Source organism: Festucalex cinctus, chromosome 20 (genome assembly GCF_051991245.1).
Source record: "Festucalex cinctus isolate MCC-2025b chromosome 20, RoL_Fcin_1.0, whole genome shotgun sequence".
NCBI classification, from domain to species: Eukaryota; Metazoa; Chordata; class Actinopteri; order Syngnathiformes; family Syngnathidae; genus Festucalex; species Festucalex cinctus.
Window position 1 is genome coordinate 12,817,362 of NC_135430.1, and position 22,222 is coordinate 12,839,583.

The following is a 22,222-nucleotide window of genomic DNA, read 5'->3' on the forward strand; positions in this document are numbered from 1 at the left end:
TGTCAAATGCTTTCTTTAGATTCATAAAAATCCCAACAGTATTTTTTTTTATTATCTATGTTAGTAGATATTGCTTCTACGAGTTCCATGACGGCCATTGAGGTGGTCCGTTTTTCTCTAAACCATATTGATTTTCACTTAAGAGCTTATATTTCTCAATAAAGTTGTCAAGTCGGTGTAAAAACTATTTTTCTAAAATTTTTGAGAACTGTGGCAATAGTGATATTGGTCTATAATTAGTGAATGTATGTCTTTCTCCACTTTTGTAAATAGGAATGACAACTTATCATTACCAGGTGTCTGATACTGCTCGGTGGTACAGTTGGTAAAGTGCATTGCCCAGTAACCAGGAGATCATAATTTCATAATTTCTCTCTCAATTTACCTCATAAGCATTCCACATTCAAATCTTAGCATTCAGCATTCCCACGCAATTTCTCCAGAAATTGCACTTCGTCTAGTATATAAAAGAAATTTGCCAATGTTATTTGCCGAGATTTCTTTCAACACTTTTCACGTGTTTAGCACTGGAGAAATAAGATAAATACAATTGTTGGCGCTATTGATTGCGCCAGGCGCGTGTGACGCTATGACTTACTGCTAGCTTTTCTTTATCGCTGTCATATGGTGCGTGTGGAGTCGCGGTGTTAATGGTTCTTGGTGGAACAGAATTGTCAACAAATCGCTCCTCATGGCGGCCGTTTTTCAGCAAATCTCTCCTGTTATTTTGATAAATGTCACTCTTGTCAAAGTTGCCAAACCTGAATGAGTTCCAGCCCAGGCGAGAGACGTGGACTCTTGCTAAAATGCTAATATGTTGATTGTGAATTTCCAGAAGGAAGACATGCCGTGACACGCATTTCAGCTGTCAAGACACCTTTATTGTGACGAGGTCCGACAACAACAGTGCCTTAACAAATGACTTTTTCAGAGCAAGTTTTCTGTTCTTCCCAACACTCACTGATGTGTGATCACAGGTGTTCAATGCATGCATTTCCTGTTTCAAGACTTTTTAGAATAAAACGTGTTTTTTCAAACGGGGTGGTGTCGGTACCGTATTGGCATCGGCTGATGAGGCACAGCCGGGTATCGGAATCGGTATTCGTATCGGTATTGCCATCGGCAGCCAAAAAGCCGTATCGGAAAAATACTAGTTAGAAGTAGTAGTGCAACTCGATTATAAATAAATGAGAGGGTGCCTGTGGTGGTTTCGGTGTCTGTGGTGGTTTCGGTGTCTGTGGTGGTTTCGGTGTCTGTGCTGGTTTCGGTGTCTGTGGTGGTTTCGGCTGTAGTGTCGTCATCCTCAGTGGTCTGGAGGAGTCGTCTACCACTGCCGATGTGTTTTTGACTTGCCCCAGCAAGGGTTCCTTAATCAGTGGAGGAGTTTCATCAGATACATGATGGGGGAAAAAAAAGATCCCACATACTGTAATATTTGCTTCAGATTATTTACCAAGTAGAAGTGCACAAATAAAAGCTTTGATCATCATTATTGATATCCTCAAATGTGGTATTTCCTGAAGAGAAAACAGAAAAACTTTCTATTATGAAATGCAGCTTTAAATAGTTCCTCTTCTGTCAAAAGCTACACAGACTTTCAGAAGTGATGAAAAGTGCCAAAATGTATTATTATTATTATCCATTCATCCATTTTCTTAACCGCTTATTCCTCACAAGGGTCGCAGGGGTGCTGGAGCCTATCCCAGCTAGCTTTGGGCAGTAGGCGGGGTACACCCTGATCCGGTTGCCAGCCAATTACAGGGCATGTTGTTATTATTATTATTATTATTATTATCCATCCATCCATCCATTTTCTTGACCGCTTAGTCCTCACAAGGGTCGGGGGGTGCTGGAGCTTATCTCAGCTGGCTCTGGGCAGTAGGCGGGGTACACCTTGAACTGGTTGCCAGCCAATCGCAGGGCACACAGAGACAAACAACCATCCACACTCACAAGCACATCTAGGCACAATTCGGAGCACCCAATTAACCTGCCATGCATGTCTTTGGAATGTGGGAGGAGACCGGAGTACCCGGAGAAGACCCACGCAGGCACGGGGAGAACATGAAAACTCCACCCAGGAAGAGAGCCTGGACTCAAACCCGAGTCGTCAGAACTGGGAAGCGGACGTGCTAATCAGTCATCCACCATGCCGCCATTATTATTATTATTATTATTATTATTATTATTATTATTATTATTATTATTATTATTTAGGAAGTACTCACCAGTCACCACGCTCAATCAAGTCTGCTGTGAAGAATCTCAAATGGAGTCTGTGTGGTTGTTGGTCCTCCATTTATATTGCATAGCAGTCGTGACATGATCGTCACAAAAGAATCAACTTGCGTCCAATCCCCATTGAGCCGATGCATTAATTATTCAATTGCCACGTACAATAATTATCATGCATTAGATTTATATGGCAGTTCCTCTTTTGCTTTTGCACACCAAGAGCTCACATACTCACACGGTCAAACTATGGTGGTGGTAAACTAGCTGGGTAAGTAGCTATACAGCTGCCCTAGGGCAGGCTGACAAGAGGCGTGGCCACCAGCGTGCCAGTCCAACCACAACCACTTAAACATTCGTCCCAGCCATACCCCAGTGTGACTGGCACTGGAGGACGACCTGCCGCACCTCCTGAGTCACGCCTGCCACAAAGACTCAAAACATTTCTTGGCGTTTTGGAGACAAGTAAATGTTCGTTTTTTTCCATTTGTAATTGATCAGTTGAGTGGCTGACATGCTAAATGCAGTAACGTGACAAGTGGCCACCATATTTGACCTCCAAGCGTAAACCTTTTTGCAAATTTTTATTTATTTTAATTTTTTTTAATTTTTAGAGTTTCCATTCAGTTTTATTTTCGCATTTCTTGAAAAACTATATATGTTATTTGTATTATTTCAGGCACATTTGACTGACATGGCAATACTTTCTTGTGCTGATTTTAGCTAAAGTTTTCTGATAATCCCTTTTTTTTTTCAGCACCAGCACTCAAAGAAGTGAATGAGGAGTATAGGCATTGCTTCTAATCTGAATAGATGAATGAAAAAACTTTACTGTACTAGTAATTTATGGTAGGTGACTTCTGCTGACTACTGACTGAGAATGGGTGGATGGCTTTGCATTTGTCATTTAACTACAAGCGGCTACTTAATAATTATTAGTAATACTACTACTGTTTCTACTACTACTACTACTACTACTACTAGTTTTAGTAATATTACAGAGTGTATCCTTCTATTTCCTTCATTAGCATTTAGCTTAGCATTCAGCTATTAGCATTCAGCTTTCAGCATTCCCACGCAATTTCTCCCGAAATTACACTTAGCCTAGTTGCACAATTGTGTTACTCCTCAACTCGTTGACAGACGACAATGAAAAGACAAATCAACTATATTTAAAAGGAAGTTATTAAAGTAGAACTAGAATTATGTATATTTTGCCACAGCGTAAAAGTATAGTCGAAATTTGCCATTAGCATGGAGGGTAGCCCAGTCTTCCTGATCTTGAAATCCGCTAGTGGAGATGTTGTGTGTTATGGTGCGTGTTAGAATCACTAAATGAAATGTTCAAACTGCATCAAGTGGTAGAGGTTTCAACTTTTATTTTTTTAAAGCCAGTGCAGTACGTTTCAGTACAGTTCAATTGTTTTCAACTTTTAATTGCAGCATTTGCACGTAATCATTTGAAAATGTTTTGTTTACAAACATTTATTCAGTAGGATATTGCGACCCATTCATGTTGGCATGTAATTCGTCGATTGGTGCAACTAGAGCAGGGGTGTCAAACTCATATTAGCTCAGGGGCCGCATGGTAGAAAATATATTACTAAGTGGGCCGGATAGGTAAAATAATGGTATATAACTTCAAAACAATTGCCGTCAATTATACGAAGATTTTTTCGATTTTTGGGCAAATTACGGAGCTCAACTGTAATCTATTGTTAAAAAAAAATAACACAAATGCAAACGAAACGCAGCAGCAGTTTGCCTGTATGAGTTCCGGACGTGTTAAATCTGTTTTGCATATATATAGTTCCCAGAATGCATTGTGTGGCACAGTTAATGAAGTTAATGAAGATGTTAATCCTTATCATATGTAATTGTGGTACCAGTAATTGAATTTGTGTCATATTTAAAACGTTTATGTTGGTCCATGATTAAAAAAAAATATATATTTTTTTTTAAACAAACCACAACTTTAATTAAGTTGGATGTAAAATAATGACTTCCAGGGCGAGTCAGTAAGTTACATTACTCATCTTAGGACTGCTTGTGAAATTACAAATTTATATATTTTATTGTGGCTGGCTGATTAATTGGTCCGACAATATTGTTATTTATTTTTTTCTTCACTTTACAAAATTGTCTCGCGGGCCGTATTAAACCCCTTTGCGGGCCTGATCCGGCCCGCGGGCCGTATGTTTGACACCCCTGAACTAGAGTATGGTTGGATGGGGGCGGAGGCAGTGAGACGGTTGAAGTGCCTGTTGTCGCAGTGGTCTGGAGTTGTTGACTTCCCCCAGCAAGGATTCCTGAATCAGTGGAGGAGTTTGATCAGATACGCGATGACATCGAGCCCCAGATTGAAATATTTGCGTCAGATTACTTACCAAAAAGTAGAAATACACAAACCAGTTTCATCGCCATTCTGATGCCTCTCCCTTCTCTGATGTCACGAAGCAAATTTTGTGTTTTCTGTAAAAATGAAAAAAATATAACAGAAAACGGAAAAATATCCTAAAGTGAAATTCAGCTTATTTCCCATAATATTTCCACTTTTGTCAAAATCTATTATTATACAGGGTGTAACAAAATCAAGCTTACACAAAACACAGCAAAGGAAGTTCTGAACGTCCTAAAAAGCACTTGGGCTGCAATTCCAAAATATAGCCTGCCACTTGATGTTGAACATTTATGAAAATCTGTCATAGAACCAACAAATATTTGTACTTTTCTTTGAAAGTTTAACCAATAAAACTTGTGATCTTCAACATAAAGTGTATTTAGTTTCATTAAGATCCATCAAGTAGTTTCCGAGATATGGGCATTTAGAATGGGGTCAACCATTTTGGAACACCCTGTATATAAGTTATACTCACCACGCGCAATCAAGTCCGCTGTCAAGGACCTGAGTGGAGCTTTTATGGATTCTGTGTTGGTGTTGATCCTCCACCACCGTTTTATATCGTATCCCGGCTGTGTCGTAATCATCATTAATGAGTTTGACCCTTAACTGACGTCAAATCCGTATTGAGGCGAAATATTCAACTGCCACTTTTTTGTCTTTTGAAGTCAATTGTTTGCCACTGCTTAGCGCTTGATCACGAGAGGAATTTTACCAATTTAAAATTTTCTTTCAGTCTGTAATTGATCAATTAAGTCACTTAAGGTCATACTAAAATAGCAACATGACAATCAGCCACCAACTTTGCGGAATTTTCTTTAAATGGAAAAAAACATGAAATGAGCGCTAAAAATTCTCTGTAGCAAATAATTTACAAAAAACTGCTATAACACTCTCGAAAGCCAAATTATGAAAAAAATTCGACAAGAAACTAAGCAACATCTGCACTTCAATCCGTTGTGTTTACAGGGGCAGCCCTGACGGTTGGTACATGTGCGCCGACAGCTCCAACGGCGGCTACGGCCACGCCACCGACCTCCACACGCCCGTCATTTCATCCACCGGCCCGCGTTGCACTTTGGTCTTCTGGTACCACATGGGCGGATTCACCGTGGGCTCCCTGCAAGTGAGACCGTGCAGAGAACCTTTGTGAAAAGTCACAATCCCACCTGTCGACACGCTGATCTCTTTCGCAGCTTTTGCTCAGGCGCGGAAACGTCACTCACGAGGTCTGGTCGCAGACTGGTAACCAAGGCAACAAGTGGAGACGGGGCGAAGTCTTCTTGGGGCTGTCGAATGACTTTCAGGTTTGGAAATGCTTTTACTCTAACATGGTGTCATAATTTATTCAAAATCTCGCCCTCTACTAACATGCTTGGATTTATTGCGCCGATATATCTGCCAGTCGGCAGTTTCTTGTTTTTCATGAAAACTTTTCGGAAATCCAGATTTTTTTGTTCAATGTGATATTAAAATAGGGATACAAGCTAATCTAGGAGTAGGTGATCTTTGAAGTAGCTCTGAAGATTTGCCTAAAATGTCCACTGACCAAACCAAAATGGCAGACAACCTGTATCTTTTTAGGTACAAGTTCCTGAAACTGGCTTAGGGAGCTGAATTTGCCAAATTCTTCAGCGCCTTTTGGAGTTATTAAAACTTTCATCAGCAAGTTATTCAACTTTGCTGCCACACACAATTATGAAAATTGATCGTTTCAGCTTCGCCAAAACTGTCTGTGGCTAAAATTACCAAAGCCAGAATGGCAACTTGAGATTTATTTGTGAGTCTATTATCCTCTTCAAACCCGCATTTATTCTGCTGGGAGAGTTTTTGTTTTTATTTTTGGACTGATTTTGACTCTCTTTCCCCCCACACACACACATAATAACATGGGAAAAAAAACATTTTAGGGTTATCTCATGTTTTTATTTGTTATAGTGGACGCCAGGATAATATGGCTGTAACATGTTGTCAACTTAACTTAAGTTTGTATGTTACATTTTTAACATGTACATCAAGCTAATCAACTCGCAGTTGTGATTGCTAGGATTCAATCATGAACTAGAAGTGTTGACATCATCCAAATTATGCATTTTCAATTTTGTTATGTCCACTGCAATCATCTGAGGGGGTTAAGACAGACACGCCTACCAAAAAGTCGCCAAGTGAAACTCGCTTTGAGGGCTAATTTTTTTTAGCATAAGATTAGAATCATAACGATTGATTAGCCATGCCTGAATATGTTTGTCCAAATAGCCTATTAGCCTTCTGTGCCATTTCCCTCACACACCGGAGCAGCTCATTAGCTGATGGACTTGATCAATGCTGAATCGATCAAGTCCAAGTCCGCCCTTAAACAGGCTCAAGTTGTGACGGTGGCACTAATGAGTCCTCCGGTGGCGTCTGCCAGCCGAGGTCAGTCAACCGACTGAGCGCGTGTCAGCCAAAGGTTTGATTTGTCTCTTGGAGCGACATCGCCGACAGCCATTAACCTTTATGTCGGCCGTCGCGTCCGCGCTGACGCTCCCGGTCGCCAAGTTGATGAGTCGCCTGGTTTTTGGAGAGAGTCCGAGTGGCCTTTTCAAATGACTCATAAACAGTGAGCATGCTCAGTGCGTGTCGTCAGTCAATCCAGTCTGTCTGTGTCATGTGCTGAGGTTGGATCCCAAAGCGCAGACACAAATAAGATTTGAACTATTCACATCGAGAGGCGTGGAACAAACTTGACGAGACGAGAAAGAAAGAGAGTTGCACAGAGAGACAGCGGTAACAGAAGTAATAATCCGACAAAGACACACATTCTCAGGAGGCTTATAGAGACAAGGAATCGATCTGATTGGTTGTGGCTAGACATGTGGGTAACAGGACTGACATGGAATTATCTGATTGGTTGTTGACCAGGTAAAGCAGGGGTGTCCAAACTTTTTCATTTGAGGGCCAAATGCAGAAAATCAAAAGGACGCAAGGGCCACATAATGTTATGAAGAGAAATTGTGTTTACTCCTAAAAATTGTACAAATAATGAATTTGTGCTTTTGCATAATTTAAAAAAAATGCTACAGTATATAAGTCAATTTATTTGTAATATGGCAGCAGGGTTATTATAGTTTTGGAATTTTTCATTTTAGTTTTTATTAGTTTTCAGGGTGGTTCTGTTAGTTTTTATTAGTTTAGTTATTTAAAAATGCATAGTTTAGTTTGTTAGTTTCAGTATTAGTATTAGGTTTTATGTTTTTTTTTTTGTTTTTGTTTTTTAAATGTGCATTACTTATGCGCAATATTTAAAAAACACCATGGGAACAATGTCATCTGAAGGTGCTTTTCTATTGGCCGCTGCTATATGATGTCACTTCTGTGTGACATACTGTCAAACGTCATTATTCCGGTTTATATCAAAATAAATCTACTAAAATCACATTTAAAATAATCCCCAAAGGCTCATGCATTAAATTAATTACCAAACACTAAAACGACGGACATGTTTGCTAGAATTATACTTTTAGTTAGTTTTGTAAACATAAAGTGTAATTTCAGTTAGTGTTCATTTTTTTAAAAACATTTTCCTTTTTATTTTATTTTGTTAATGAAATTGTTTTTGAATTTTAGTTTTAGCTTTTTCATTAGTTTTAGTAAACTAAAATAAACTTTTATTACCATAATAACCTCTTTTTCGATACCCTCCCTTCTTACTTTGACCATCTCAAAACATTTTTGTTTTGTTTTGTTTTGTTTTTTATTTAAACTGAGTCTAATGACATTTTTAGCATGTGCCGCGGGCCACTGAAAAATGGACGGCGGGCCGCAAATGGCCCCCAGGCCGTAGTTTGGATACCACTGAGGTAAAGGGATTAAAGATTCTTGACATCGCAAAACATCACATAGCCTAAAACTAGTTGAAACTAGATGCTAGTTACATCAGTTCAAAACAGACACTTGTTACATCAGTACATAACAGACACTTGACCTCACGGTCATGAACCCAACTTAACAGGTCATGAACTCAAACTTAACCCTGGCGTGACCCCAGATATGACAGTCTGCTCATAAAAATGAATGTTCGGTTTGTTGTTGTCCGTCAGGCAGTGTTCCGAGCCAAGCGCGGGATCAGCTACATGGGCGACGTAGTGATCGATGACGTCAGCTTTGTGGATTGCGCACCTCCGACGCCCTCGCAAGCGCCCTGCGCCCCCGAGGAGTACGCCTGCGCCAACGGCCGCTGCGTCCCCCAGGACAACCTGTGCGACTTCATCGACCACTGTGGGGACGACTCGGACGAGGAACCCTACATTTGCCGTAAGTGGGCATCTAAACCTAAACCCAAAACTATCTTGGGAAATAATTGATTTCCGTCGTCGTTTTTCAGAAGGGTTTAGCGGCCGCTGCGATTTTGAGTTCGATCTGTGCTCCTGGCGCCAGAGCTCGGAGGACTATTTTGATTGGCAGATCAAAGCCGGCAGCACCCCCACCCTCGGCACGGGCCCGTCCACGGACCACACCCTGAGGGACCCCTCTGGGCACTACCTCTACCTGGAGAGCTCCTTCCCTCAGGCCGGAAATGCCGCCCGCATTTCGGGGCCTTTGCTGAGCCACAGGAGTTCACAATGCAAGGTCAGGCAGAATTTTGAATTCATTATTCATTTACCTTTTGTTTAGTGGAAGCTATAATCAGGGCTGGACTGGCACCAAAAAAAATCAGCCCAGGCATTTTGTCTTAGGCCCGCCCCAGCCCAGCCCAGCCCAGCCCAGCCCGAATCTCGCCTAGCGTGTAGTTTGGCAACTGATGTTTAATGATTATGTTTCAGTTTGCTATCTACATTCGCAATGAATTAATGGGACTGGTCCCTCCAAATTGTGGGCCAGTCTCTTTGGGTAAAATGTAGGAAAATAATAATTAATAAGCACTCCATCGGCCACAAAAGAGGCCGGCCCACCGGGCATATGCCCTGTTTGCCAGGTGGCCAGTCCAGCCCAGGCTATAATTAATTATATAAAATAAATAAATAAATAAATATTATAAATAATAATAATAATTTAATTAATTAATTCATTATTAATATTATAATTAAACTATAATATCAAAACATTTTTGTATGATAAATCTGATATTTATTATTAAAAAATAAATGTACACAAACTGTATGAGTCAGCATCATTTGCCTGCTTGTGTCATCGTGGCTGTCAGCCCGTTGGCGGGCGTGATCGACCGCCCCGTTCGTCTGTCGTCTCCCACGCACCGACCTGTCAGTCAATCCGTCAATCATGCCAGTGGCTAAATTAGTGGGAGGGTGCGGCAAACGAGGATGACAGAGGCTGATGTAGTATCGTCTCTTCTGAGAGAAACAAACTTTCTATGAAATTAGAAGTATATATACATCTTAATGCTTAAGTTAACATGTTTTTTTTGTTTTTTTTTGTATCTTAAATGACCTTTCAAGAACAGTTTTTGCCATTTTGACCCCACTTTAAACTTATAATGAGCTGGAAAAAATTACATCATCCACGTAAGAAAAATAAGCACCTCCCTCAAATAGGCACCTCCTTTTTTTTTGTTAAAAACAACAACAACAGACACTGATTTCCCACACAAAAACTGCTGAGCATATTTAAACTCTGTTGCTAACCAAAACAGAAGCATTTACTTTGTTGCGTCTCTTAGATGACTTGCGAATAATGAGTAAGATTTATTTTTTAAATGCCACTTGAATTTGTCATAAAACGTAGCGTACAGCTCATTTTGTACAAGTAAAGGTTTTGATGTTGTTAAATCATGTCAAATACAAGTAATTAAAAAATAAACAGCCAAGCAATTATTTTTTCTTGGTTACATAACGAATAAATGCCTCCCCTTTTCTGCAATTGAATAAATACAATAAATCGATAGGACACTATTTGCGGAAATATGGACTATTCTTTTTGGTTACATCATCTTCAAAAAATAAAAATAAAAATTAACACCTCCCCACTAATTTGGAGAATTGTGACATTTCCCTTAGATGCGTGTCTTCATCCATATGTCCGGAGATGGCATCGGAACGCTGGGCGTGTTCCAAAGTAGCCAAGGGGGTCTTCGCCTCCTCCTCAACCTGACGGGCGACCAGGGCAACTACTGGCAGATGAGGGAGGTCCCGCTGAGCCACCCCGAGGACTTCCGAGTCACGTTGGAAGGACGGGTGGGCCGAAATCCCAAGGGGGACATCTGCCTGGACGACATCACCTTTTCGTCAGGGTGCCTGCTCGCTTCCTCGGTCGTGATAGAGGACGCCGCCACTCCTCCTCCTCCCGAAGGTACACTTTGCAGAGGTTGTTTCGAAAGCTGCACTTCCTACATTTTCCCCTTATCTTTTTTGACTTCTTATATTCGCCCTACACAGGTTTGTAATTGCTTTTCTGCCACCCTCCATTTGTCCAAGTAGCACAAGGACACGTCTCACAAAGTTTCTCACAATTTCCCTTTTGTTTTGTGTTGTCATTTTGTTTCTTTGGCCAGTGTGCGACCCTTGCTGAGCAACACTAGGAATTCCAATTAATCTATAAAATTATTCATGGTTTATCATCCTGTCCGCTCCAGCATTTTATTAACATCCAAACATCTGGCCGCAGCAGGACCACAAATGCAACAAGGGGAGATTGTATTGTTCCCTTTAGAAAAATAAAAAATAAATAAATAAATAAATTACCGGTAGTCAAACTGCCTTTTCTGTTTGCTACGACTGAGTGGAACCATCAGAATGTAAACACATCAGAACTGTCAGCACTAACAAGACTTGCTCTTGGGGCCCCCTGCTGGCATCTTGCTTGGTGACAGTTTTCTTTCAACACTTTTATGGGCGATTTGTATAATTGTTGGTCGGTTGTGATTTTAAATCCAGCTTAATAGCACTTTTTAGTAAATAAATATGTAATTTTGGTTTCATAGTACTTTTTAGTTTATGTATTGTTATGGCTATTAAAAACTATAACTTCTATAACTTTTTAAACGTTTACATTTTAATTTACTTTTCATTTTTTAAAGAGTATTTAGTTTTAAATTATTTAACCTTTTTATTTTTTTTTATCTAATATTTTTATATTATACATACCACATTTTTAATTTTTATTAATGACTAATTAAAGTTAATTATTTTAGATTTTTCTAAAAAAAAAAAATTGTGCAGTATACTATACATAGTATTTACATTTTTTAACAATTATTTTATGTTAAATTTTGTAATGTTTTTTTTTTTATCTGTTATTTGATTAATAATCCAATATTCTTGACTATATCAATTTCAATAACTTTATTGGTTGTCACCTAATCTTTATATTTTTCTGTATAATAGTATTAAAAAAACATTTTAAATTAGTTTTATTATCTGATTATTTACTCTCTTTTTTTTTTAATTAGTAGTCAATTTTTTCACATTTTATTTTATTTTTTTACTACTTTATTTTATACCCGTTTTAATAACTCTATTGGTTTTCTCCTAATTCTTTATTTTTTGTATAATTGTATGAAAAAATATTTTAATAGGTTTTATTGGCCAATTATTTACTTGTACTTTAAAATAATTATTGCTCAATCTTTTCATATATATATTTTTTTTACTACTTTATTTTTCTCCTATGTACTTGTTTTAATCGTTTATGTATAGAATTCACCTTTACAAAAGTTTTGAGGCCATATAGCATATAGCTGAGCACAAAAAAAGTACAACGGAAAACCAATGTGTGAAATGGTGAACTCAATCCATTTTGTGGACTTGTGCATGTTCTTTGCAGGCAGGTGTCCTGCGGGCTCGCTGCCTTGCCGAAACGGCCGCTGCTTCTCCCCCAGCCAGAGCTGCGACTTCCGAGACGACTGCGGCGACGGCTCCGACGAGGAGCGCTGCGGGACGTCCTGTTCCTTCGAGGACGGGCCTTGCGGCTGGAAGAACTCCCTGGCGGACAATTTCGATTGGTTGCTGGGGACCGGCTCGGTCCAGAGCATACGTCCGCCGTACGACCACACGTTGAAGGATGAGAGAGGTTTGTTGCTCGGCTACCACCTGATTTGTTGTATTGTAGACATTTTTTGTTCCACTTCCTGTGTCCTACTAGTCACTTTTTACTTCCTTCTTATCTTTGTTTGCTCCATCCATCTTACTTCCCTTAATTCCACAGTAGTTTGTTTTTGAATGAGCACTTAAAAAGATCACATCAACCCTAAAATGGCTGCTTGAAACCAAAACGGGAGCACTTCCTGTGTCTTTTCTGGCGTCGTCTTGGTCAGGTCACTTCCTGTATCTGGAAGCCACGCCGGTGGGACTGAAAGGTGACAAGGCTCACATCAGTAGTTCGCTGTGGAAGGAGTCCAGCTCCATCTGCAAGCTCGCCTTCTGGTACTACATTTCCCACAAGGCCTCGGGAACCATCCGCCTGCTGGTCAAGGTGAGCGCCGCATGGAAATCAAAGCGTGAAGGTTGAATGGTTCTTATCGTTCAACTTACTGCGTGCTAATATTACCTTCTTTATGTCCTTTTTTCCTTTCATTGCTGCTACTGTCCTTTTTTCCTTCAACTGTAATTCTTTCTCACTTTATTTTGTCCTTCCTTCCTTCTTTCCTTCCTTCCTTCCCTATCTCTTACCATTACCGTATTTTCCGCACTATAAGGCGCACCTAAAAGCCTTCAATTTTTTCAAAAGCTGACCATGCGCCTTATAATCCAGTGCGCCTTATATATGGATCAATATTGAGCCGTAATAATAATAATAAAACAGCTGTTTATTCATTTTGGGAGTGAATGGAGTTGTCAGAAAGATGGTTTGTAATCTATTCATAAAGTTTGACTGACCTATCTGACTGTTTTGTTGACGTTCCCTTTAGCGCAGCACCATCTAATGGATGCATAACGTAACCCCAGCCTCTACTGTAGCGCCTTATATATGGAAAAAGTTTGAAAATATGTCATTCATTGAAGGTGCGCCTTATAGTGCGGAAAATACGGTACTTTATTGACCTTCATTCAAATCCCTGTTTCTTCATTTCTTCCTGTATTCCATTTTTGCATTGCATTTCTTGTTCGCTATTATTTCCTTTATTTCCTCCTTGCGTTTCTTTCCTTTCCCTCCATTGCCATTTTATTTTTGTTCTTTCTTCCCTTCCTTTCCTCCACGCTTTCTTCCTTCCATAATTTTGTTTTGGTTGTGCATGGTTGAAATTTGGTAGGAATTTTTAGGAGGAGTTCTCCTTTGAAGGACGCGAAAATGCTCGTTTCAAGCCAAAATGGCATTTTTGTCCTTGTGAAGTCAGATTTATTCGTCCCACTCTCCTAATTAGATCTCACTGGGTTTGTCTTGTTTTGCATGTTTTAACAATAAAGTGCTTAGGAGCCATTGTCACTAATGGATGTTTGCTTTTTACACGGCAGCTTGTTTTTGTGCGTACATGTAGTATGTTGCGTTATCGACCACAGCTGTGAAGAACATAAAAAACGTTCACATGGTTTTCGTTACGTTTTTCAGGACATGATTGTACGTGAAAGGGAAATATGGAGACAGCTGTCGTGAATGCTTGTGGTTGATTGTGGCAATATTCAATTAGTTATCCTTCTTCCTCTCAGATGTACTTTTGTGGCGAACGTACGTAGAATATTCCGGTCAAGAGGAAGCTGTCATCCTTTGGAGGCCTTTTATAATAAGAAAATGATGTGTCCTTGTTACTGCTTACCATCTTTGTGTCGGAAAAAATGAGAAATGAAGCCAACTGCAATTTGTTGCATTGTTCTCATAGAAGTCAAGCGTGTAAGATTAATCCTTGATGACCCTTGACCTCATCAAGTCCTCCAACCAGGACTCATTTATTTCAGTAATTGCCGGTGATGTAATTCCTTTAATCTTCAATTTCTTCTGTCCATATTTGTATTCAACTTACTCTCTGATTTGCTGCTTGCTTACTTTGCCTTCATTTCTTGCATCTTCTCGTTCCACTTCCTGTGCACTACTTTTATTCTGGTTACATCCCTTTTTCCTTCAATTACTTCCTCCCTAACTTCTTTCCGTTTTTTTTTTGTTTTTTTTGTTCCACATGTGTACTGATATTTCCATTTGATCTGTCAATTGTTTTGTTCCACTTACTGTGTGCTGATATGACTTCATTTACCTCCTCATTTTTATTATTTACTCATGCCTTCCCTTACACTTTCTCTTCTTTTTACCGTCCTTTTTCTTCCTTCCTTCCTTCCTTCTGTCCTTCCTTCTTTCAATTTGACCATTTTCTTGTTTAACTTCCTGTGCTTTTCTCCTTATTGCCTTCATTCTCTTTTCTTTTTTTACTTCATTTGTCATCCCTCTTCTTTTGTTCAGTCCTTACAGCTTTTTGTTTGATCTCCTTTGTCCTAATATTACCTTCATTATGTTATTTTCTCTTTCCTTCCCTTTTTCCTTTATCTGTTTTTGTTTGACTTCCTTTATGCTATTACCTTCTTTACTGCTTTTTTCCTTAGTCAATCACGCCGCCCCTTTTACGTTTTTGCAGCACTTCCTGTGGCTATTTCGTTCTTTACAAACGTCTTTGCATTCTCCCACTTTTTTTTCAGTATTTACGTCCTTCACCCCTTCTTTTTTCTCCCTTTATTCTTCTCTCCCTCCCTTCCTCCCTCCATCCCTTCTTTCCTTCCAGCTTTTTGTTCAACTTCCTGTTGTGCAGAACTGTTATCTTTACTTACTTCTTTTTGTTCAGCACAATTTTCAAGCTTTCATCTTACCTTTGATTGTCTTGCCTTCAATCTATATTTCACCATATTTTGTTTGTAAATAATTATCCCACTCTTTCTTCCATTTCGTATGACTGTTTTTCCCAAATTAATCAATACAGCCAAATTACGCTATTTTGCTGCCCATCTTGATAATAACTCTCCTCATCCCGTGGACTGCGAGGTGACACCGGGAAGAGACGAGACGCATGATGCATTCTGGGTCTGATGGCGGCTCCCTCAAAGCTCCACTCCGGGTCACATTTGCTCGTTTGAACGCCGCATTAGTCACCATGTGGTGCCTGGCTGCTGCCATGGGAAAAGACTTGCGGAGGAATTACATACTTGGCGTGCCTTTTAATATATTCCATATGCGACGCGAGAGAGGCAACAAGAAGTCAAAAAAACAGTCTGAGAAGCGGCGGGAAGCTTTGAATGACAAATGACGTGAATGAGAACCTTCGTTGGTTGCGATGCATCTTGCTGATGATGTTCTCCACCCACGCAGACGGAGAACGCCATGTGGGAGGCGTGGAACAAAACGGGCCACCAGGGGAACGAGTGGAAGCGAGCGGAGGTGCCGCTGAGGAGGCTGCGGAACTTCCGGGTGATATTCGAGGGCGTGCGTTGGCGCGACGTGAGCGGGGGCGCCGCCCTGGACGACCTGGAGTTCAAAGACTGCGCACCGGGTGAGTGACGACGGCGTGAGTGATGAAATTGTGTTTGCGGTTCTCCTCTCACACTGCGATTAGTTAATGGGACTCAACGGGGGAGGGATAAGCGATGTTTTTGATGTTTATGTTTGATGCTGCATGAGGAATTGGAACACGCATTTTAATTTTACTTTCTTACGTCTTCCTTTTATCTTTTTGTTCAACTTCCTGGGTGCTAATGTTATTTTTCCTTCCAGTTTTCCTTTCGATGTTCCTTAATTATTCTTTTAATTTCCTGTGTGCTACAAGGACCCTCATTTCTTCCTTATTTTCCTGCTCTGTTCATGACATCTTTGCATCTTTTTTTGTTCAGGTTCCCATGTGATAATTAGGGATGTCACGGTAAGGGCAATATCGTGATATCGTGATATTAAAACTGCCACAATATCGTCATCGTCATGTTCACAATATTTAAAAGGAACATATCTGTTAAAAAAAGTCAGGTTGATTTCCATTTGTGCAGTTGTAGCACCCTCTAGTGCAGGGGTGTCCATTTTTTTTCCTCTGAGGGCCACATACAGAAAAATAGAAAGCTCCAAGGGCCACTTTGATTTTTTTTTTTTAGTTTTTTATTAACACATTCATTGCCAGACCAGCAAAAAAATGCATCATTTGACGTCTTTTTCAGTCAATGGCAGTGAATGAGTTAAACATGGTAAAAATCAATGAAGCAATTATAAATTATTGATATAATGTACAGTTACTCATTGAAAACTGCTAACAGTCACAAGGCGAATAGTGACCCCTGTGTGCCACTGTAATAGATATTCCTCTCCACTGAGCAGCAGCTGAATCCCAACTTGACATTCTGAACCACAAGAACAATCGGTCGTCAACTGAGCACAATTAACAACCATTAATGTGATGTTTTCAATTTTATTTTCATTAATAATTACCCATGAATTAATGTGATGTTTTCACAAATTGGACGTTGAGACTAAGAAACAAGTGGATGAAACAATTTTTATTTCTGGAACTGAATTATTAGCAGCAAATTTGTGTCTTTGCGTAGCTAGAAATGTTTAATCCACCCTCTTTTTTTTGTTTTTTTTTTTGTTGTTTTTTTGTTTGTTTGTTTGTTTTTGGGGGGGGGGGGGGTGAACAGCATTGAAAAATTATTTTTAGTATTTGCCGCGGGCCACCAAAAAAATGTATGGCGGGCCGCAAATTTAGTAGTTTGTACACCCCTGCTCTAGTGGCTAGTTTATGAGTGCAATTTAATTTTCATTCGAGATGTTTTGGCCTTCTATGTTTAAAATCTATGCTAATTGTCAGATGAAGGGGAACCTAATTTGATTGTGAAGCGATCAATGTGTGCTTGCATTAGCAAATAAGTGCCTAAATATTGTTATTAGAGATTGTAGGTGGTTGATATGCATTGCTGTTATGTACAAAAGAACAATATTGTGCTTTTTTTTTTTTTTAGTATGAGCTCTCTTTTTTTTTACAATATTGTGATCTTTTTTAAATATCGCCAACGCCCCCATAATATGGTGAGAATTATCGTATCGTGACAATATCATATCGTGATGTTTGGATATTGTTACATCCCTAGTGATAAAATTACCTTCCTCCCTTTCCCTTCAATCAACTTCGTGTGTGCTACACTATGACTTCCATCCTCACATCTTTTGTTCCTTTCTTTGCTGCTTCTTTCCTTCTTTCTTTCCTTTATGTCCTCGTTCCTTCCTTGCTTGTTTTTGTTCAACTTTCTCTGCATTACTTCCTTCACTCCCTTCATGCCGCCGCGAACCCCTCCTCCCTCCTCAGCAACACGCATGTGCTGCCTGTTACAAGGCTGTCTTCCTCCTCCGTCTTAAATGAAGCGCAACGAGTGGAAAGATGCTCCGAGCTCTCTCGACAGGCTTTTGTCCATCGCTCGCATCCTTCCGTGCGGAACGGGAGAAGTCTTTGTTTCTAAATGATGAACAGATGGCTGTGTACGTGCGCGTACGTGTGTTATATCCAAAATTCATTCGTCGTGAGATATATGGGTGCTCAAAAGCACCTTAGTGTCATGTGTGTAATTTTTTAGAGTCCATATTTGTTCCAGTTTGGCTCCTCCACATTGCAGCTTTGCTTACCTTTTGGCTTTGAAAGCAGTTTGGATTAAATAATTTACAATTCATTTTAAAGGGTTGTTTTGCGCGTCAATGTTCGTCAAGTACTGTACTTCATTTTCCTAGTAATTATTTTCCTATTAGACATGTATTTGGCACAATCCTATTTCAGAAAGAGTGCTAAAAATGTAAATAAGAGAATTCCTAAATATCCCGCAATTATGAAGATTTGCTGTGCTTTATTGTAGCTAAGCTGAAACGCCAAAATCGTGACATTTACCACCATGCTCTTCCTACCAGGTCCTGCTGAGCCAATGAGCTGTCCTGCAGTCTCTGATTTTGTGTGCAACAGCGGCCACTGTGTCGAGTCCCACCTGGTGTGCGATGGCAAGCCCGATTGCGGCGACCAATCAGATGAGTCGGACTGCGGTGAGCAGTCGTGAGGCAACTTTGAATCAGCTCCCTTTTAATTGGCCAGTGAATCAATTTTATACTTTTACACAAACTTTCAGGCGCCGTGGCCGCCATGCCGGGAGCATGTAATTTCGACGTGGACGACGGCCAATGGGAGGAAATGTGCCAGCTCGCCCAGGATACCGACGACGACTTTGATTGGAGGATCAATCACAGCAGCGAAACAGCGGGGGCCGGACCAACGTCAGACCACAGTCCAGGTTGGCGGGCCCTCGAGAGGGGCTCGAATTTCAGCACTGAACCAACTGTGCTATAAATACCGAGAAATATTTCCATTTTCAGCTTCTGCCAATGTGCAGATTGATTAAATACACATAATTCCCCTGTGGGCTGCTGTTTATGTGTGTGACTTCACATCCAACCTCTCTGATTGGCCAGTTGGATTTATTGACTGTGTCATTGATGTTGATATCACAGGGCAGCGGATCAATAAAGTTTTCAGCACGAGAGAGGTCACACAGAGGCGACTCGTAAACAGTCGCACGCACTCATTGAATACTGACAAGCATCCAGACAAATGTTCTTTGCTTATTGCTTAGTCAGTCTTCAACGTGATATTATAAAGTATCATTTCAAATGACAGAAATTTCTTACTACATACGATACATTATTAACCATGAATTATTCTACCTAGCTAAGTAGCTAGCATGTAGGAAACTTGTGTTTTATTTAGCTGTTAGCGACCTAGCTAGGTAGAATAATTCATGGTAGATAGGTAGCTAGCATATAGGTAGCTGCCTAGTTAACTTCGGTTTTAGCTTTTAGCTAGCTAGCTACTTGGGTGGCCAGGCGTCCTGATTTAGGCAGGACAGTCCTAATTTTCAGTGATATGTCCTGCGCAAACCTAAGCAGGACGCTCGTTTGTCCTCTTCTTTAAAAGAAAAAAAAAAAGTAACCCAACATTAGCTCCACCCCACGTTTGACATAACTCTTCTGTGATTGGCTAAGGGTGGCTTCAGTTAAAAATCTCGTATATCATTGGTTCAATAAATGTAAACAAAAAAAAATGTATACACTTTTCTCATCGAAGCATTTATATTTTCTCACATTTCTCTCATTTAAACATTCTCGATGTTCAAAGCTTCATAAATTTTATAAAATAGGTACGTTACTGTAAAAAAAATTAATGCAAAATTGCACTAAAAAAAACGTGAAACAGCGAGTGCGTGAAAAGTGAACCATGTTATAGCGAGGGAACACTTATTAATTTTTAAAAATATGTCCTGCTTTTTGACCTTATGGAAGTGGCCGCCCTATACCTAGTTAACTTGTGTTTTAGCTTTTAGCTAGCTAGCTACCTAGTCAGATATTAACGAGGTTGTTAGGTAAATTAATAAAGGTCGTTATAATTCGATTGGTATGTAAGGTTAGTTGTTTGGGTCGTCAGCAAGTATCTAACTACCTACATACCAAACTACCTACCATATAAATTCTTTAATTAATTAGTAGGTTTTGAACTACCTACAGATTGGTAAAGGGATACTTTACTTATTTAGCTATTTTTGGCAGTTAAACATTAATATTTTGCCTATAATAAATTTGATAATTTCATTATTTTTCATGTACGATTAATACCTTTAAAAGCACATTTTGCAACTTGCTGTCGACTGAAAATGACATCACAAAGGCTCAGGTAACCAATCACAGCTCACCTGTTTTCTAGGTTTGGTCATGTGACATTTAGAAGCGGAGCTATGATTGGTTACCTGAGCCTTTGTGATGTCATTTTCAGTCGACAGCAAGTTGCAAAATGTGTTTTTAACTCATTCAGTGCCATTGACGGCTATACACGTCAAAGATCCATTTTTACTGGGCTGGCAGTGAATGAGTTAATGGTTATAAAAAATAATCACTTGACAGTTCTAATTTTTGTTAAAAAATAAATAAAAATAATCAAAGTATACGTACTCTTCCACCCCCTTGTGGCCGTTTTACAGGAAATATAAATTAGAAGCAGAAAATTGCTATTAACTTCATGCAATTTTAAGGTAAAATACTATATTGGGATATATGTCTTCATTTAAAATGATCTGTTATTGTTTTATGGAGGAAATTTATAAAAAAAAGAAAATCAAATTTTTAAAGTAATTAACTGATTAAAATAGGAGGATGAGCGAGTGTGCAGTGGGATCAAAAAATGTTCAAGATATGCTCATAAAGGTAGAAAGAATTAACACACAACAGGTGTTCTTCAAAAAAATGTTGAAAAAGCCTTTTTGATTAGGTGACTAATCGAAATTCTAAGACGTGATTAACTCTTTCAGTGCCATTGACGGCTATACACGTCAAAGATCCATTTTTACTGGGCTGGCAGTGAATGAGTTTAAGGTACTAATTGTATGCGAAAAATAATGAAAGTATCAAATTAATTCTCGACAAAATATTAACTTTTTATTGCTATAATGGGCTAAATAAGTGAAGTATCCCTTTAAGATTCTTCTCCAGCTCTGTCCTTTACCGAATTCTACACCGTACCACGCTGCATTTCTCTCACAAAGGTGACGGGGGGAACTTCCTCTACATCCACTCAGCCGCTCAGCGAGAGGGTGACGTTGCCAGGGTGACCACCATTAGCGCCTTCCCAGCCAGCGTGGGCCTGTGTCACCTGCGCTTCTGGCTCTACATGCACGGCTCGGATAGGATGGGAACGCTGAAGGTGGCTGCAGTTTTATAAATATTGCCGCTGTGCTGTCATTTTGGAGCGGAAGACTCCATTTTTAACAATCGACTCGTACCCGCTGGGAAGAATGAAAGACAGTGGCAGGAAATAATTGATCAAAGTGTTGTCATTTTTATCCATTCATGTCTTTTTTTTTTGGGGGGGGGGGGGGGGGGTGTCTTTGGGAATGATTTTGAATAATAAACCAAAAAAATCCCACTTTGACTGACACTACAAGGGAGGTATGGTTCACCTTTCATGGGTCTTCTTTTTTCTTTTTTTAACTACAGTTTGTAATTATGTTTATTATTTTCAACTTTTTTTGCGCTATACAGTGCTATTTTTAAAATCCAAATAATCATTGCATTAATTTTGCATTTTAGGTGTTCACGGTTGGACCGAGCGGCACCCCCCTGCTGATGTGGGCCTTGGCTGGAAACCAAGCCGAGGGGTGGACGTACGCCAATGTCATCCTGTCCAACACGGCGCCTTTTCGAGTCAGCTTCCAGGCGGAGGTGGGCGGAGACATGTGGACCGACGTGGCCCTGGATGACATCACGTACACGGCAGAGTGCCTGGTCGGAGGTGACTTAGGTTTATTATTGGTTTGGTGTTTTTCGTTATTGTTTGTTTGACTTGTTTTTTCTAAATTTTGTTAGTTTTACTTATTTATTTATTTTTTTTGGAAATGCCTGCCTACCTTTCCATCTACCTAGCTACCGACCTCATAAACGTCCTTAACTCATTTGCTCCCAATAACGTGTAAATACGTTTTTTTTTTTTTTTGTTTTTGTTTTTTTTTTTTTATATGTATATATAGACGTATTTATACGGGTTTTTTTTTGTTTGTTTTGATTTTATGCTAGAGCATACAGAAGATTTGATGCAGCCTCTCAATTGCAAAGAACGGTTGCAGAAATAGTAGTTATTACACAAACGGCCAGCAGGTGGGAGCAGAGCAAAGGAGATCAACC

At 39.7% G+C, this 22,222-nt stretch overlaps 1 protein-coding gene across 1 annotated transcript in view; it reads left to right on the forward strand.

Annotated features, from left to right (window-relative positions):
* The window catches only part of malrd1 (MAM and LDL receptor class A domain containing 1), a 48,988-nt gene that overhangs the window by 20,766 nt on the left and 6,000 nt on the right, over window positions 1-22,222 (forward strand). The window contains exons 15-26 of the mRNA XM_077509711.1: window positions 5,603-5,759; window positions 5,830-5,940; window positions 8,713-8,926; window positions 8,997-9,241; window positions 10,627-10,918; window positions 12,392-12,637; window positions 12,882-13,039; window positions 15,851-16,031; window positions 18,416-18,544; window positions 18,628-18,789; window positions 21,088-21,245; window positions 21,632-21,833. Of these exons, the coding sequence (XP_077365837.1) occupies window positions 5,603-5,759; window positions 5,830-5,940; window positions 8,713-8,926; window positions 8,997-9,241; window positions 10,627-10,918; window positions 12,392-12,637; window positions 12,882-13,039; window positions 15,851-16,031; window positions 18,416-18,544; window positions 18,628-18,789; window positions 21,088-21,245; window positions 21,632-21,833 (2,255 nt within the window). The remainder of the gene's footprint in view (window positions 1-5,602; window positions 5,760-5,829; window positions 5,941-8,712; window positions 8,927-8,996; window positions 9,242-10,626; window positions 10,919-12,391; window positions 12,638-12,881; window positions 13,040-15,850; window positions 16,032-18,415; window positions 18,545-18,627; window positions 18,790-21,087; window positions 21,246-21,631; window positions 21,834-22,222) is intronic.